Source organism: Micromonas commoda, chromosome 12 (genome assembly GCF_000090985.2).
Source record: "Micromonas commoda chromosome 12, complete sequence".
In the NCBI taxonomy this organism is placed as follows: domain Eukaryota; kingdom Viridiplantae; phylum Chlorophyta; class Mamiellophyceae; order Mamiellales; family Mamiellaceae; genus Micromonas; species Micromonas commoda.
In genome coordinates, this window is record NC_013049.1 from 562,289 (window position 1) to 580,411 (window position 18,123).

General features: G+C 64.6%; 3 protein-coding genes across 3 annotated transcripts; 2 read left to right on the forward strand and 1 right to left on the reverse strand.

The window, feature by feature from the left end:
- Positions 1-129: 129 nt before the first annotated feature.
- MICPUN_63075 (type II secretory pathway family) lies at positions 130-1,130 on the forward strand. Its single transcript, XM_002509008.1, has one exon. It carries the CDS (start codon positions 158-160, stop codon positions 1,010-1,012), a length of 855 nt encoding a protein of 284 aa, XP_002509054.1. The 5' UTR covers positions 130-157; the 3' UTR covers positions 1,013-1,130.
- Positions 1,035-16,578, reverse strand: HYDIN (hydrocephalus 3-like protein; the record flags this gene model as incomplete). Its single annotated transcript, XM_002509247.1, has 1 exon — positions 1,035-16,578. One exon carries the CDS (start codon positions 16,576-16,578, stop codon positions 1,153-1,155), a length of 15,426 nt encoding a protein of 5,141 aa, XP_002509293.1. The 3' UTR covers positions 1,035-1,152.
- Positions 16,579-17,139: 561 nt separating this feature from the next.
- On the forward strand, positions 17,140-18,120 carry MICPUN_109273 (predicted protein). Its single transcript, XM_002509009.1, has 2 exons — positions 17,140-17,288; positions 17,640-18,120. Exons 1-2 carry the CDS (start codon positions 17,187-17,189, stop codon positions 18,006-18,008), a joined length of 471 nt encoding a protein of 156 aa, XP_002509055.1. The 5' UTR covers positions 17,140-17,186; the 3' UTR covers positions 18,009-18,120.
- The last annotated feature ends 3 nt before the right edge of the window (positions 18,121-18,123 follow it).

The following is an 18,123-nucleotide window of genomic DNA, read 5'->3' on the forward strand; positions in this document are numbered from 1 at the left end:
GTGTGAGGCCGCCCGGGCGCGGTCAACTCTCCTGGATCTCTCTCTACAAGGAAACGGGTCTCTCGATCGAACTGCCGAATTTCCAGCTCCGAGAAGGCGGCACCTCGTCTGGAAGTTCCCACTGATCGGGGACGCGGCCTCCGCGATAGCACGGATCATGGACGCCGATACCGTGGACGCCGTCGGCCAGGCGGCCGAGGTGCTCGTCAAGACCAGCAACGAGTTTAACGTGCCGGGCATACTGCTCGCGATCGGCGACGCGACCGGCCAGCCCGTTAACCTCGTCGTGTTCGCCCTGACGATCGCGACCCTGTTTGCGTTCTGGGTGCTGACGAGGTGCCTCGGCTTCGGCGGCGGCGGCGGCGGCGGGTCGTCGAACACGGGATCCTCGTCGGGGGATTGCGTGCTGATCACGGGCGCGTGCGGTGGGGGCAAGACGGCGATGTTCCAGACCCTCCGATCCGGCGAGGTCTTCCTCGACAGGACGGTCACCAGCATGGACGTCAACGAGGCGCGGATCGAGGTCAGATCGGAGAAGCTCGGAAAGTCGAAGAGGGCGAGGCTGGTGGACCTCCCGGGTCACCCAAGGCTCCGCGCTAAGTTGGACAGATACGCGAACGGCGCCAAGGCGATCATCTTCGTCGTCGATGCCGTCGACTTCACCTCCCAGAGACGCGCGGTCGCCGAGCATCTCTTCGAGATCCTGTCGCACCCCGTCGTGCAGAAGCGGCGCTGCCCCATCATGATCGCGTGCAACAAGAGCGAGAAGATCACCGCGCATCCGGCGGATTTCGTCCGGAAGAGGCTCGAGAAAGAGATCGAGGCGCTGCGAACGACGCGGGGCACGTTGGAGGACACCGGTGGAGGCGAGTCGGTCACGGGCTCCGTCGGGCTGGACGGCGCGGAGTTTGCGTTTGAGCACCAGCGATCAAACAAGGTGGAGGCGGCGGGGTGCGCCGTGGCGGGGAACGACCTGGAGTCGGTGCGCGAGTTCATCGTCCGGCGCGGATGAGAGTCGCGAGTCGCGGCTCGGTCGAAACATTTTTTCATCGGTGATGTTGAACTCTCTACCGTCGGCGGCGGCGGGGCGTCCCCCGGCGCTTCGCCGGCGTCTATGTTTTACAGCGTTGAAATCTTCCGCGTCTTCGTCGCTCAAGGGGTCGCCTTGAGATAGTACACCCACGGCGCCGGCGACCCCTTGCACGTCACCAGCAGCTTACCCGTCGTGGGCGCGTCTTTTCCTTCCTCCCATCCCTCCGGTGCGCCGTACTTGACAGCCACCTGAGTCTCAGCCTTGGCTCCCACGGTGGCGACCCTGTCCACCGTGAACCAAGGATTATCCGTGGTCATCGTAAACTCCGTCTCGACGTCGAACACGTTCTTGAAGTTAACCGAGCCTCCCGCGCCGCTGAGCTTGAAAGGACCCTGCGGCTTGGGCGGGACGCACTTGGCGGTGACCGGGCACACATACTCGTGCCCGGCGTCGGACTTGACCACGAGCACGTCGCGGTAGTGCGAGCCCACCGCCGAGGGTTCAAACGAAATCTCGAGCGACTGTTCCATGCCGTCGTCGCCGGCGCCGTGCGCGACGTGCGTCGCGGCGCACGCGAACGGCGCCTCGCTGGAACCCCCCGCCGCCGCCCGCTGGAACTCACACGCGTACTCCGTCTGCGACTCCGGCTCCGCGTAGTGCGTAAACTTGAACGACTTCACCTCCCGTTGCCCGAGGGGGACGACGAAGGATACGCCCCGCTCGGGAGGCGCGGGCGCCGACGACAGCGAAACCGTGTGCGCGACGTCGCCGAGCTCCGCGCTGGACAGCACGAACGGGAGCGTCGTCTCCGGCTCGCACACCACGGGCCTGTAGGCCACCTCGCACAGCGCGCTGCCGTTCGCCGGCACCGTCAACGTCTCCGGCACCGTCACGCACGGGTGGTCGCACTTTGAAGTAAACACCACGGGCTCCGGCAGCGGGTTCACCACCTTGACCGTCGCCGTCGCCTTCTGTCGGCAGGCGCCGTGCAGCCGGAGCGTGCCTTGGACGTCCGCGGTAGTCGCCGTGACGGTGACGTCGTAGTGGGCGAACTCCTTGGTGTCCTCGTTGGTGAACGTCACCTTCGCCTTGGTGGTACCCTCCTTGTGCGCGAAGAACCCGAGCTTGTACTCCCTCTCCGCGGAAGCCGGGCAGTCGAAGTAGTCCGGGCCCTTGAGCGTGACGGTGGGATCCGGCTTCTCCGGGTCCGCCCCTTCAATCTCCACCGTCACCTTGAAGCGCTGTCGCCTGTTGAGCCAGTTGTTGACCTTGACGCGGACGCTGCCGGGCTTTCGGGCGGGAATTTCAGCCTCCACCGAGCCCATCGAATCGGGCTCCTCCGCGACGCCCTGCAGCGCGTGGAGGAGGCAAGAGCCGTCCGGCAGCGCGAATAGCACGGAACCGACGTGAGGCTCCTCCTCTGTGGCCATGGACAGCGGCCTGTACGTCAGCGTGTACTCCGCCGTGGCGCCGGGCTTGACCTCGAAAAACTCCGGTCCGCTCCATTCGTCTCCAGTCACGGCGGGTCTCAGGTTCCAAGTGCGGTTTGACCCGTTGGTCACGGACACCGCCCCCTCCGCGGTCTGTCGCACGGTGGTCTTGAACTCGACCTTGCCCTCCTGCGCCTCCTGAGGGACGCACGCTCCGGTCAGCGTCAGGTCCAACGGCTCGGCGGACCCCGCGCCCTTGCTGCCAATCTGGCACTTAATCTTATCGGCGCGAACGTCCGCACCCTCCTCCGTGGGGTGGAACCAAACCTCCAGTTGCACGTCCTGATTGGCCGGGACGAACCCCTCGGCCGGTTTGATCGAGAAGTTGGGCTCGGCCGCCTTGGCGTCAAAGGCGAATTTGACGCCGACGTCTCCGGTGTTTTGCATGGCGAGCTTCTTGCTCACGCGGCTGCCGAGCGTCACAGTCCCGAATGACATGGTGTCGGTCGCCAGCCGCACCTCGGTGCCGATGCTCCCGCCGCGCAGCCGCGTGAGGGAAATCGGCATCGTGGCGCCGTTGATCAGCAGTTTGAGCTCCTCGTCGAACGACGGACCGCGTCGCGAGGGTTTGTACTTGAACGAGATGCCATTCGCCTGCCTCGGCGGGAACATGACCGGCGTCTGACCGTTCCATCCGTCCGCGGGCGTGACACCCAGCGCGGCGAGGTCCTCGAGGCACTGCTTGTCGACGACGCAAGTCACCGGCAGCCGCGATTTGTTCACCATGCGAATCTCGCGCGTCTCGGAGTGCCCCTCGCGCACGTGCCCAAAGTGAACCGAGTTTTGCTCCGGCTTGACCAGCTCCAGACGCATGGGAACGCCCTCGCCGGTGTACACGACGTTGACGGTGTAGAGCCCGTTCACGGAGAAGGGCACCAGCGCCTTGTAATGCTTCGGCTGATCGGGGAAAAACTCGACGTCCACATCCGCAGACTGGCCGGGAGCCAGCGAAGCGGGAGAGTCTCCCACGTGCAAAAACGGAAACTCCGTTGAATCGAAGATGCAGTCGATGGAGTACTCCTTGGTGTCCATGTTCGTGACCGTGAGCGTGTGGCGCCTGGGCGGCAGCCCGGGTTGGTGAACCAGACAAGCGCCGAAATCGTGCGAGTGTTGAGAAAACTTGAGGCTGGGTTTGTGGCCGTCGGCGTCGAGCGAGAAGACGTACTTTCGCCCGTTGACGATGCCGCACGTCACCTGGTAGCCCCGCAGCTGCTCCGGGTTGATGGGCGAGTACGTCAGGGTGATGTTCGCCTTCTCGCCCTTCGCGAGCGTGCCAAACTCGGGCGATACCTTGACACGCGGGTTGGTTCCGGTGTCCCACGCGAAATCGAACTTGATCTCGCCCTCGTTGCGAAACGAAATTTTGCGAATCACCTGCTCGCGTATGAGAACCTGTCCGAGGTCGCAGACGTTCTTACCCGGCGCGGCGACCAAAGTTTGGGCCTTGTTGCCGTCGGTGGTTGACACCGGCTCCATCTCCATGACCTCGTGGATGCCGTAGCCTTCGCCCTTGACGTTGAGCGTAAGCCGCGTGGGTTTGCGCTTGACGTTGGCGACGACGTTGTAGTTGACAGCCTTCTCGGTGTCGGGTGCAAAGGTGACGTGGATCGGTAAGATGCCGTTCGCGGGGACCGTTCCGGACATGGGTTCGAACGTGAGCGCGCGGGGGTTGCTCCCGTCGGGTAGCACCCAGCTGCTCTGGTCAAAGTTGAACGCGAAAGGCGTATTCTCGTGGTTGGAGAGCGCCACGATCTCGCGGTTTTTGGTCCCCGTGAGAATCTTGCCGAAATTGACCGAGGAAACTTCAAACTGCACCGCGGGCTCCACCACCGTGCCCGCGAACAGGAAGGGCACCGATATGCTCTGCTCGTCGATTTTAAAGTCGAAGAACGCCTCGCTGGTGCCCTCCACCTCGGGGACAAACTCGAAGACCATGTCGTAACGTTTGCCCGGCGCGATGACGCCCTCGGGGGTGAGGCACCGAAACGCGGGCACCGGCGGCGCCGCACCAGCCGCGGGCACCGGCGCCCACCTGAACGCGTACGCCACGGACGTGGGATTGAGCACGAGGAACCGCTTGGTGTTGCGGACGTGCGTGCCGAGGCTGGTGCACTCGACCGTCTTGGTCCCGGCGGCGATGGCGCCGGTGCTCGGGCCGGGGAGGTTGGGCATGCGTCTACCGCCGGAGAGGTAGTCGGACTCGCCGAGCTCAAAGTGGCACCACGGTCGGAGAACCTTGCCGTTGAGGGGAATCGCGAGCGGTTCCATGCCCTCGTCGAGCTTGGTCCCGAGGAATTCGCACCTCAGCGTGCGCTTGCAGTCCACCACCTCTTGCGGCGCAAAAATAACCTTGATCTGCGACTCCTCGCCAGCCGGGACGGTTCCCGCCGCCGGCTCCACGACGTAAGGACCGGCGTCGGGTTCGATAGTAAACTTGAAGTCCAACCGCGCGGTGCCCTCGTTCTTAAGCGGGAAGACGTGCACGCGGCGCTGCAGCATCATCGTCGCCTTGAACGCGACGTTCGACGTCTCGCACGAGAACCTCGCGTCGTCGGCGACTGCGAAAACTTTGAGCGTAGCCGTCGATTGAACCTCCTCGACCGAACCCTCCTCTGAACCCTCGACGGGCTCCGGCGCCGGGACGAGCTCGTGCGACACCTCCGGCGCGGGGACCATCACCGTCTTCATCTCTCGCGGCGGGGGTGCCTCGCCCTCCGCGAGCTCGGGAGGCTCGGGGGGCGGGTTCACGGGGTTACCCTCCTCGTCTCGCTCAACGTCCGGATCCTCCGGACCGCCAACCTCAACCTCCTTGGCGACGCGAACGTCCGAGTCCCAATCCTCCGGCGCCCTCAGGGGAGGCACGTAGTCCTCCGGCAGCGGATCGGCACCTTCCGCGGGCGTGGGCTTCGGTTCGCGGTACTCGATTCGCGCGAGAGTCGCCGCGAGTTCGACGGCGTCGTGCGCGACGGCGGTTGAACGTGTGAACGTGCACGTGACGGCCTTGGTTTTACCCGCGTGGACGTGACCGACTCGCGGGGCGAAGGAAAAGTCCGTCTGCGCGGGTTCGCCCTCCGCGAGCGGCTCCGGCCACTCGAACCTGTAGTGGAAGCTGGACGTGTTCACGAGTTTGAACGTCACGGATTTGGGCTCGCCGACAGGTCCATCGTCGAACCTGAGCTCGTCGTCGAGGTCCCGGGGAAGATCCGCGAACATCACGTCGTCCATGTAGCCAACTCCGACGAACTTGACCGTCTGCGTCTCGTACGCGTTTTGCTTCACCGCGAGTCGGACGCTGTGCGCGTGCTCCCCCTTGGTTTTACCCGCGTCGAAGGTGACGCGCAGGGTTCGCGAGCATCCGGGCTCGAGCGTCGTCGTGACGCCGCCGCCCTCGATGGAGAAGTGCTTATGGGTCATCATCTCCGCGCGGAGCACCGCGGGGAGGATGCCGTTGTTGCGAAGGACGATGGGTCTGGTCATCTTGCGCCCCAGGAGCATCTTTGGGAACTTGACGAGGGGGAGACCGTCCTCCTCGGCGATATCCGCCGGTTCCTCGACCGTGACGTGCGGCAGCGTGCCGTCGCCTCGAACTTCGCAGGTGAACTGCTTCGTCTTGGGATCCGCACCATCGCGCACGACGGCGTCCAAGGTTGCGGAATACGACGAAATCGCGCGTGGGTCGAAGTACACCGTGACGTACCTGTGCTCGTGCGGCGGGATGTCGAGCGACGCGGGGTGCACCTCGATGGGGAACTTGCCGCCGTCGCCCCCCCCGTCCTCCTCCTTGGGCGCGAGGGTGAGGTCGACAGAGCACGGAACTTTCTTTGGGTTGGAGATTCGGAAGTTGGCCTTGACGCCGCCGGTCGGGAGTTTGGGCAGCGGCTCGCCGTTTTCGTCGAGCACGGGCTCAGCCTCGGCCTCGGCCTCTTCATCGCCGGACAGGTTGGCCAGAACGGGCCCAAACGAGAACACCTTGCTCGTGGTGTCGAACGCGTTCGTCTCCAGCATGGAGGGATCCAGGCTAACCACGAGCTTGTGCTCCTCGAAGATGCCGCGGAAATCCTCCGCGGCGATGCCCGGTATGACGCTCTCCCCAGCGATGGGGTAGACGACACCCAGGGGCTTATCCGACGGATCTCGGCCGCTGATGTCCACGCCGCACAGCTCGCTGAACGTCCTGTCATCCTCAGCCTTGAACACAACCTCGATCGTGGCCTTCTCGCCCGGTTCGATCGTGCCCGCGGGCGGTTTGAGGACGAACGCGCCGAGCTCCAACTCGCCGCCCTCAGTCTTGGGAGGCGGCAGAGGGTTCCCGTCCTCGTCCTTCTCGAGCTCCGCGTCGGCCGATCCACGCGAGCCGTAGTCGAAGAGGTTATAGTCAAAGGGGAAGTCTCCCACGTTGGAAATCTCAAAGATCCTGGGCTCGGACTCCGTGTTGTACATCGTGGGCCCGAAATTCACGCCGCGCGACGGCGTGAGCGCGTACTTGGCGTAGGACGTCCTGATGGAAACCTTGACCGGGATCTTATCGTGTCTAACCCCGGTGGAGTCAACAACGGACAGGTGCAGGTCGCCGTTGTTCGTCAGGTGCACCTCGCGTTTAATCTTGCGCTTGCCGGGCACCCCTTCCTCGACCTCGACGGCCTTGTTGAAGTGAAGCTCGATCGGGACCTCGGCGCCGGGTTCGATTTCGCCCTCCGCGGGTTCGACGGCGAATAAATCCTTGGTCGCCTTTGCCTTGTTTGAGAGTGAAAAGGTAACCGGATATTTGCCGGTGTTGTGCAGCGTGAATGACTGCTTGAGCTGCGCATCGTCCTCCTCGTTGGCGCGTATGAGGCCAAAGTCCAGCGCGGAGACCTTCTCCTCGCCGTCGGGCGGATCGCCGGGGTACTTGATGTCCACCGCGATGACGAAAGCCTCGGCGGAGATTTTCAACTCCCGCTCAGTAATCGGCTTCGGGTTGCCCTCCTCGTCCCTGAACAAGGGCGTGGGCTGAAGGTCCTTGTCTTTGGGGCCCTGCATGTCGAACACGACGAGCTTGGTGTTCATTTCGATCGCTTCGGTGGCCTCCTCAGATGTGAACGTCACCGACAACTCGTGCTCGCGGCTGGGCCACAATTCACCCTCCAACTCTGAAAATTTAAACTGCGTCGGGCAATCCTCGGCTGGGAGCTCGAGCTTCCACCTGAACGGCAGCAGCGAGGTGTTTTTGATCCGGAACTTCCGTTCCTCCTTGGCGCCCGCGATGACGCGATCGAAGGAGATGCCGGTCTCCTCGTCTACGTCCACGGACATCACAGCCGTGGGGGTGACGCCGACGCAGGACATGGGAAACTCAAACTTGCCCGGGTTGTCCTCGACTTCGGCGACGATGACGCAGTCGTGGATCGTGAACGGGCACGGGCCCTTGGGGAACGCGGACACCTGCACGTTCTTCGCGGTGGCCTTCGCGGTATCGCCATCCTGGGGTTCGGGCTCACCTTCGGCAGCCTCTCCATCCGCGGGGGGGTCACCCTCAGCCGGCGCCTCACCATCCGCCGGGGGCTCTTCACCCTCGGCGGGAGCAGCCTCCGCCTCATCCTCCGGCTCCGGCTCCGGCTCCGGCGGCCACTCGTGTTCCCCCTTGGGGTAGGCGGTGACGATGAGCTCGCGGGTTTCCTCCGCGAACAGCGTCATCTCCTCGGGCTCGAACTTGAAGACGTCGACGCCGGGTATGGGCAAGTCGCCGGGTTCCTCGAGTTCGTTTCCGTCGTCGTCCACCGGCCTCTTGAGCCTGAACTTGACCTTGACGTCGTGCAGACCGTTGTTGGTGATTCGCAGGCGCTCGATGTTCGCCCTGCGGTGGTGACCGTGCGGGTCCACGGGACCAGGGTCGGGGATCGGGTCTCCCTTCGCGTCTTGCATGCCCTCCTCCCACGGCGGCGGTGGTTCCGGCACGGGCCAGTTGTTGAGCAGCGGCCCAAACTCGAACTTGCCCGGCGCCTTGAGCTCGGGCACCGGCTTGGCGATGATGAACTGGTGCGAGATGAGGTGATCCGGCGGACGCTGCGACGCCTTGGTCTTTTTCGCGGCGTACACGTTGCGAAAATCGTCGGAGATTGTCGGATAATCACACCGTCCCCTGCACTCGAGCGTCTCGACCTTCTTGCCGCCGACGCATTCAAACGCGAGGTACTCGGTGAAGTCGCCAACCTCGGGGGATTCAAACCTGACGATGACCTGCACGGCGTCGCCCGCCGGGATGTTCCACCTGGTGTTCGATAGCATCTCGTTCTCCTTGGGCTCCTCCTCGGTCGGTGGCTCAGCCTCGGCACCCTCGGCACCATCGGCACCCTCCTCGCCCTCAGCCGGCTCCGGCGTCGGGGGCTTCCTCGCGTGCGGGTACTTGGGCTGAACCGACGGAGTGAGAACCTTAAACTTGGTCGGCGGGGGTTTCGCCTCCCTCTCCTTGGGCCGCGTGATGACCTGGAACACCTCCGCGGGTGGGATGTAGTCCAAAGGCTTCGGCGGGATGGGCATGGGGTTGGGGTTCTCGTCGCCCCCGCCCGTCGCGACGTCGACGACGGCGCCCGAATCTTCGCACTCGTCGGTGACCACCTCGTACACCCTCGCGCAGTTGTCGGGGTACGTCACGTGCGAGGCACCGAAGAGCGGTAAGAGCGTCTGCACAAACTCGCGGTGCTTCGCGATCGCCGCCGCGGTTTCCTCGCTGAGTTCGAACTTCTCCTCGGGGGGTGCCTCGTCGCCGTCCTCGCCGTCGGGTGGCTTCTCCGCCTCCTCGGGCTCCGCGGGGGTATCATCCGCCGCCGCCGCCGCATCCGGCTCGGGCTCGGGCTCGTCGCCCCTCGTCTCCAGCGTCTCGCGCTTCGCCGCGACGCCGTCGTCAACCTCCAAGGAGACGATCATGAGTTTCTTGCGACCGTGAAGCACGAACGCGCCCTCCTCGGGCTCGGGTGGCTCCCAGTCGTCGCCCGCGTCGTCGGGCTTGGCCGGCGGCCTGGGCTCGGACTTTTCCATCCCGAGAGCCCGGGTCAGCGCCTTCACCGTCGCGAGGGGCGACGCGGCGAACTCGCAGTGCACGCCGTCGACGACGAAGCCGTCGACGTAGTCCGCGAAGATGACGCGCTCGAGGACGTCCGCGAGGGTCTTGATGGTCAGCTTGCCATCCTCGTGGACGAGCTCCTCGGGAGTCTCGGGCTCAGCCGCGGCTTCCCCCTCTTCGCCCTCCGCCGGCGCCTCAGCCTCAGGCGCGGCCGTCTCTCCTTCGGGTTTGTCGTCGCCCTCTTCGGCAAGGGGCGCGTCGATAGCCTCGGCCTCGTCGGCATCCTCCTCGTCCTCGTCGTCGGAGTCGTCCTCAAGGATCCGGGGCAGCCCGAGCTCCGTTCGCACCCGGAGCCCGAGGTCGCCAATCGCCTCGGCGGCGGCTCGGACGCACTCGTTGATGTCCAGCTTGGGCACCCGGTACTTGGCCGCAAGCTCCAGCGCCGTCTCCGACGCGAGCGAGTACGCCGGGCCCGTGACGAGGATGCACGTGGAGTCGTCGGGGGGGACGTAGAGGTCCAGCTCGGCAGCCTTGGGTTCGGCCTCGTCGGCGTTTTCGTCCTCCGCCGCCGCCTCGGGCTCGGGCTCGGGCTCGGCAGCCGCCTCACCTCCTTCTTCGCCCTCGGGCTTCGGGATGGGGTTGCCATCCTCGTCGAGTTCGGGCTCGACGTTCTCGGCGTTCTCGGCGGCGGCGGCGGCTTCTTCTTCAGCCTTTCGCGCCGTATCCGCCTCGACGAGCTTGGCCCACTCCTCCTCCGCCGCGAGCGCTCCAACCCTCGGCGGCAGGAGGAGCATGGGCGACTCTTTCAGCCCCGCGGCGTGGCGGATTATCTCTTCGTCCACTAGGTGTTGCGTGTCGAAGTTCTGCAGGTAGACGCACACGTCAACCTCGGAGTCGTTGACGAGCCACACCGCCTGCTCGGTGAACTTTTTGGGCTTTCTGAAAACCTTGGGCTTTTCCACGGGGTTTCCGTCCTCATCCACCTCGGGCTCGACGGATTCCTCGGCGGGCGCGTCGGGCTCGGGCTCCTCTTCCCCGTCATTCTCGTCCTTGGGCATCACGGATCCGCAGTCGAGCGACGGACCCGGGTCGCATCTCACCAACAGCTCGTGCGCTTGGCCCACGGTGGTGATCACCGTCATGACCGGGTTGTGCTCAACCACGATGCACGTCTGCTTGCGGAACCCACCCTTCGGGATCTCGCCGTTGGGCATGTACCGCACCTTAACATTCTTGCGCTCGCCGGGCTTCAACGTGCCGCGGCTCGGCGTGAACGCGAAGACGTCCGGAGGCTTCTCGGGTTCGCCGTCTCGCTTGATTCGCGCTGGAGGCTTCTTCACCGACCAGTCGCACGCCACGCTCCTGTCGTTGTGAAGCTGAACGTACGCCCACTTACAGTGGCCAACCTGCACGTTGCCAAAGTCCAAAGTCTCCACGTTGGCGCTCAGCCCGGGCACCTGCACGACCGCCTTGATCGTGACGAGCGCTTGGGGGCCGCCCGTGACGTTGAGCGGAAGGGTAAACTCCATCGCGCCCTCCTCGACGTGTTCCATGGCGGTGTTCAGCGTGAGCGTGACCTCCGTCGTTTGGCAGTACGGCTGACCGCTGAGCTTGGGCATGTACTCCGGGTACACGCGGAACCCCCGTTTCTCCAGGTCCTTCTTATCGAACGCGAACATCATGTCGCCGTCGCCGAGGTTCTGAACCGTGAAACGCTTGGACAGCGCGGCGCCCTTGACGACGTCGCCAAAGTCCACCACGTATCGAGCGACGGTGACGGGTTTTACCGGCTCCGCTCCGCCGCGGCTCGCGCCCCTGCTCGTGGCGCGGGACATCGTGGCGCGGCTGGTGGCCCGCGGGGTGACCAAACGCGCGCCGCGTCCACCCGGGATGGGCGGCCCCGTCCTCGTGCCCAACGGCGGGTACAGCACGCCAGTCTGCGAAAACGCCGGCTTCTCCGGATAAAACTCGGGCGTGAGCGGCTTTTGCCGCGGGACGTGCCGGTAAAACGGGGTGAGTCCCCCGTCGGCGGCGGCTGGGGGCGAGCCCGGCGGGGGCACGGGTTCGAGCTCCGAGCCCGTGAGCGCGAGGCGCTGAGCCCTGCGTTCCTCGCGTTCCCGTTCGCGCTCCAGCAGCTCGGCCATCATCCAGAGCCTGTCCGCCTCATGCCAAATCTCAGCCCTCGTGGGGACGTACTTTTTCTTCTTGCGGCGCTTCGCGCCCGCGCCGAGCAGGCTCACGTCGTCAATCTCCTCGTCCTCGACGGTGGCCATGGTACCCATCATCGGAACTAGGTCGGGATCCTCCTCGTCGTCCTCCTTGTACGTCCTGGGTTTCATCCAGATCTCTCCGAGCCCACGCGGCCTGGACGAGTTGAAGGGAGCCTTGCTGAGGAAGCGGCTGCGACCGGTGGGCGTGGGCTGCCGCTTGCTGAGCGCCAGCTGAGTCCCCGCGCCGGTCTTCTTCAGGGTTCCTCCGACGATCGTGCCGGTGACCTTACCCAGGGTGGCACCCTTGGTGTCCTCGGGGACGAAAGTCTCGAGCATCGGGTCGGGCTCGGGCACGCCGTCGCGGCACATCGGCGGCAGGTTCGGGTTGGGATACCCGCGAGTCAGCAACAGTATCCTCGCCTCCTCGACGTACACCGCGTACTCATCGGACATCGCCCTGGGCAGCGACATCGCCACGCAGCCGTAGATGCCCTCGCCGGTGATGGGTATCCGGATCGGTTCGAAGTGCGCAACCTCCAGGGTGACGCACTCGTCGATCTTCTCCGGGATGCCGGGCCTGATGGCAAAGTTTATGTGGCACGCGTCGTCGCCGCCAACCTCGCCCTCCTTGGGCGTCACCGACAGCAGCGCCTGTCTCGACAGCGACTTGGTGTTGACCCTGAACGGAATCTTAACGCGGCCGGTGTTGGTCAGCACGATCTCTTTGTTGATCGTCTTGTCGAACGTTTGCCGGCCAAAGTCGATGGACGTGGTGTTCAGTTCGTACTTGATGAGGTGCGCATCCGCCGTCAATTCGACGTCGTATGCGGGTCCACCCTCGACTTCGCACACGGCCACCGCGCGAACTTTCGAGTGCGCCTGGGCAAAGTACGAGATCTCCACGCGTTCCTCCTCGCCCGGCTGGAGGTAGCCGCGGATGGGGAGGACGTCGAAGACCTGCTCGGGATCCGCATTTTTGAGAGGCGTGTTGGAATCACGCTTGGACCTGCGAGCTTTTACCCGCTTCGCCTTGTTGAGTCCCTCGTGCATCATCTTCTCGACCACCGTCGGCTCATCCTCGTCGACGTCCGCGTCGTCGTACGTCTCGAACACCCACTCGAACCTCGCGGGGACCGATCCTGTGTTTCTCACCGTGACGTACTCACGCTTTGTGGTGTCGTTGAGGACGCTGCCAAAGTCGATGAACGAGTGGCTGAGGTCGAGGTTGGGGAACGAAAGCTCCGCGCCGAGGTCGATGGAATCGACGTGCGGATTATCGTCGTAGCACACCAGCAGTTTGTCGCGAACCTCGTGCGACTGGCAGTCGCCGCGGTAATCGGGGTCGAACGAGACCCTGATAGTCGCCGCCTCGTTCGGCTCGAGCTCCCAATCAGGCTTGGGCTCGACGTCAAACGGTGGGTTCATCTGGATCGTGAATCGCAAGGTGACCTCGGAGACGTTGCGCATGGTGACCGGTTGCTCCTGGACCTCGTTCTCAAAGTCTGGGTCGTGCGAAAACTCGAATGCGAGGGTGTCTTTGGAGAAGTTCATCAGCGGGATGGCAACCGACGCGGACGCGTGAATTGTCATCACCTCCTTTGCCTCCCTGTGCGAACCCGCGGTGTTTTTACACACCAGAGTCTCAATCACGTCACCCTCGTACTCGGATATACCCGAGAGCGTGAACACCACCGATGATTTGGGCGCCACGGTGATTTGCTGCGGCGTCACCGAGAATGTGATGCCCAGCTCGCCGTCGGTGGGCAGAGGCTTCTTCTCCTTTTTCTTGACGCCGATCTGCTGCAGGTAGCTCTCCTGTGCATCCTCCTCCGCTGCCCGCTTCTTGATCGCCTCCTTGATTTTCTCTTCGGCGGTGATGTTGTGCCACACCAGCTGTTGCAGCTTGCGCGCGTTGTTCGTGACAACAATCTCGCGGTGGAACGGTCTGTCCTTGAGCTGCGGGCCAAAGTTGATAGCGTTTGGTCCGTCGAGGTCGGCACACGTGGTCAGGCTCCCGATGCCCTCGGCTGTGAGCGGAATCATGAACGGCGCGCCCTCGATGACCATCACGTTGAGTTCATCCCTGTGCACCATGAGCTGGTCCATGTGCACCGTCACCGTGAGAGCGTACTCCTCACCGGGCTCAAGGGTCTTCTCCCTGGCGTCCACGAAAAATGCGCTGTCGGGGTCCTGCACAAAGGCTCGAATATCCGCGGGAATCAGCGACTTGTTCGTGACGTAAATCACCTTGGACTCGTCTCTCAGCACGGGCACCTTGCCCCACTTGAGCTCGGGGACCCAGACGGAGTCAGGATCGTCCGGTTTCTGCGAGAACCCGAGCGTGGGTCCACGCGAGTGCGCGGATATGAGCAGCTGCATTGGGGGTTTGGACGACCCGACTGTGGTGATAGTCGCGGGCAGGTTGATGAGACCGAGGCGCTCAGCCACCACGGTGAACGTCAGCTCGAGGGACCCCTGCGCGTCGACCGACCCAGACGCGGGTTCGCAGTCCCACGCGCACAGACCCCGGCTCTGGGCGTCCTGAGGCTCGACGACAAACTTAGCCGGAATCCTCGAGCCGTTTTTCATCGTGATTGTTCGCGTGTACTTGTGCCGGATAAAGCAGGGACCAAAGTCCAGGGTCCCCGCGGGCAGCTCCAACGTCGGGACCTTGCTGTGCGCCGCGAGTGGGATCCTGTGCAGGGACTTACCCACGCCCGGTACGTCCACGTCCAAGGTGGTGGTGTACCTGGTCTCGGTTTCGCTGATGAGCTCGAGCTCAACCTTTTGTTTTCCAAACGGCAGAATCGTCCCCGCCGATGGCAGGCACGTGAACTCACCCTTGGCGTCACCAGGAACCCTGAGCGAGAACCTCATCGGGATCTCGCACCCGTTATGAACGGTGAAGTCCTTGGTGTACCTGAACCCGTAGCCCACGACGCCGAAATCGAGGCTCTGCGCGTCAACCGTAAACGCCGGGCCGACAACTTTTCCTTTAAAGTCCAGCGTCGTCGGTATCTCCCCGTCCATGATCTCCCACTCGAACGACTCGTCGAACTCGCCCAACGTGTCCGAGCACAGCGTCACGATCACGGTCTGGATCTCCCCCACGGGTATGACCCCGGCGGACGGCTCGAACGAAAAGTCCACCGCCGCTCGCGACCCGGGCTCCGGCGGGACGAGCCTAAACTCGGCGGCGACCTCGCCCCGGTTCACGAGCTCAACCTCGTACTGGTGCACCGCGCCGATGAACACGTCGCCAACCTCCAGGGCGTCGTACGTGAACACCGCGATGGGTCCGACGGCGTGGCCCTTCAATACCAGCGGGAGCCTGTCCTCGCGGCCCTCCACGTCGACGTACGCCGTCGCCATCCGCCGGCCGCTGGACTTTGGGTGGAATCGCACCGTAACCTCGCACTCGCCGCCCGGGACGACCTCGCCGTGGAGCGGCGTACACGTGAAGTCGGGGTGCTCGAAGTGGAGGTTATCCGCCAGCAGCGCGCGGTCCAAGCCCCGCGTTCGCGTGGCAAATTCCACCGCTTTCGCGCCGAGAATCTCGTCCTCGTCCTCGGACGAGAGCTCGCACCCTTCGTCGCCCTCGCCCCGCGTCCGTCGCCCGGCGATCATCGCCCGGCGCAGATCATCGTGCGATCCTCCCAGCGAGCGCGTCAGGGTCTCGCCGAACTGGCTCACCACCCGCGTGCGCGCCTCCTCCTCTAGGAACGAATCCGCGAGTTTTTTAACCTCAAACTTGACGGGCACGTCGCTGTGGTTGACCACCCTGAAGGTCCGCTGCGACGACTTGTGGATGAACGTGGGCAACATCTCCACCTCGCCCTGCGCCAATCCCGCGAGGATCTCGCACCCCTCGCCCTTCAGCCCGACGCTGATCGGCGCCAGCCCGTCGCCGAGCTCAACCTCCAGCTCGCCCTCGTAGATGCCGCAAGCCTCGGGCCTGAACCCGAGCCGAACCTGCGCGCACTCGCCGACGTCCAGGATGCCCTCCGCGGGCGACACCGTGAACGGCTCGGGGGCGAACAGCCTGAACCGCGCCGTCTTCGCGCCGACGTTACGCACCGTCTTGACGACGTGCCCCCACTGCTTCACGGGCGTCGGGTCGAAACGCACGAAATCGGGAAAGTCCAGCGCGGGTTTGTTGCCCACGCATCGCACCGGCACGATGAACTTCTCGCGCTCCGTCGCCACCACCAGGTCCACGGCGTAGTCCCCCTTGTCGCTCGGCGCGAACACCACCTTGAACGCCACCTCCATGCCCGGCGCGATCTTTCCGACCCCGTCGCCCGGCCTGCCGCCCGGGCCGCCCTTCTCCTCCACGAGCCGCTCACCCTTGGCGCCCCTCATGCGCCGGACGGTGAAGTGCCGGTTCTTCGGATCCTCGATCTTGATGCGCCTCGGGACGTAGTCGTTGTTTCGGAACCACAGCAGGGCCTCGTACGTGCGGAAGGGTTCGTACTTGTGATACTCGATGGACGGCGGGAAAGGCTGGAAAAGGGGCTCATCGACGTCCACCTTGGAGACCACCTGGTGGGTGTAGTCGCACATGTTCAGGAACTCGACGATCTCCGGCCGCTGTCTGGGTTGCTCCAGGTTATCGGGCGGGTCGCGCAGATCCTTGAGGTGCTGCGTCGCGGTCTTCCGCGTGAGCGTCTGCGTCCGGGACGTCGCGCCCGGCCCGTCGCCCGATGCGTACGCCTTGTACTTGACATGGGACGGGTTCCGCAGGGTTGGGGGACGCGGGGATCCCGGGCCGTCGCCCTTCTCCCCGCGTCCCGCCCCGCCGCCCATCGCGCGTGTACCCGCCGACCGGAACGCCTCCGATACTCCCTCCGCCTCCTCCGCGGCCCTCGCCTCTCCCTCCCCGTCTGCGAACTCGTTTCGCGTCCGGACGGATTGGAGGGAACCGACGGGGCGCCCCGCGGTGAGCTCGCGGCGCGCGCGGGTCACGCGCCCGGCCGCGGCCGCCCTCTGGACTCTCGGCTCCCGCGCGAGACCTTCTCTTGCGCGTCCGAGCGCGTGTTCGAACCCGGGGGGACAAGGGCTACTCCCTCGCGCCCCGCGATCCGTTGTGCTCGCGACGGGGCCGATGGGACGAGGCGCAGCGACGAGGCGCGTTCGACCCAACGGGCGGGAGCGTGAAAGTTGACCGACTCGCCTTTCAACTCGTCTTTCAATCGCGCCTCGGTCGAAACCGCCGACGGGTCAACGCGGCGAGAAATGATACCCGATTTGGCTACTGTCCGACCGAAATTGGTCGGCTGCAAATTCGCTCGAGAAAAAAGGATAGCGCTTGACCTGACACGTACACGTCGAAGATGCCGGTCCCTCCGACGCGCACTTGGTAGAGCGCTAGCGACCTACTGTAGCAGTCAAACATGGCGGGTCTTCTCTCCAGCATGGCGGGGCTCACCCTGACCGGTTCCTTCGCGGGCGCGCAGCTCCGCGTCCCCACCCCCGCGGCTCGCGTCTCCGCGGCTCCGGCCTTCAACGTCGTCGCGGTGCGTCTCCCTCGCCGGGCTTTTCCCATCGTCGCCGCGCCCTCGGAAAGCGCCGCCGCGGGGCTCGCGCGACGGCGAGCGGATCGAATGACGAGGTCACTCGGTGTCTCCGCGAGGTCTCGGCATCGTGCGCGCGGTTCAATCGGCCGCCGCATCGCGTCGGTCCGGTCGCCGTCCCGCAATTCGCGCGCCCGTCGCCCCTGTTCAGGGTTAGGGTCTGGGTCTTTTTCGAGGGTTGTGGGGTGACTTTAAGATAAAATGCGGGGGGCGCGCGCTCCTTCCCCCCGCGCGCGCCGCGCACTTCGAACCAATCGCTGACCCCCCTCCTCCTCGTCATCTCGTATCCAACAGAAGAAGAAGTGGGAGAAGCAGGAGCTCAACTCTAACGGCAACCCCGTGCGCGCCAAGCTCCACGTCAAGACGAACGACAAGGTCGTGGTCATCGCGGGCGCGGACAAGGGGAAGGTGACCGAGGTGGTGGAGGTCTTCACCAAGAGCGGTGAGGTTCTGTGCAAGGACGTCAACATCAAGACGAAGCACGTGAAGCCGAAGGGCGAGGGGGAGACGGGTCAGATCATCCAGAGGGAGTTCCCCATCGCATCCTCCAACGTCATGCACTGGTCCGAGGCGCAGAAGGTGCGCTCCCGCGTCGGCCACAAGATGGAGGGTGGCAAGAAGGTGCGCTACCTCAAGAAGACCGGCGAGGTGCTCGCCAACTAAATCTTGAGGGCGTCGCAGCGATTGTTTGCGCGTTCCGGGGAAAGTATCCTGAGGGGCGCCGCGTGTTATTACCCTAGGCTTTGGCGTGTATATAGAGAGAAGCTATCTCTTGAGC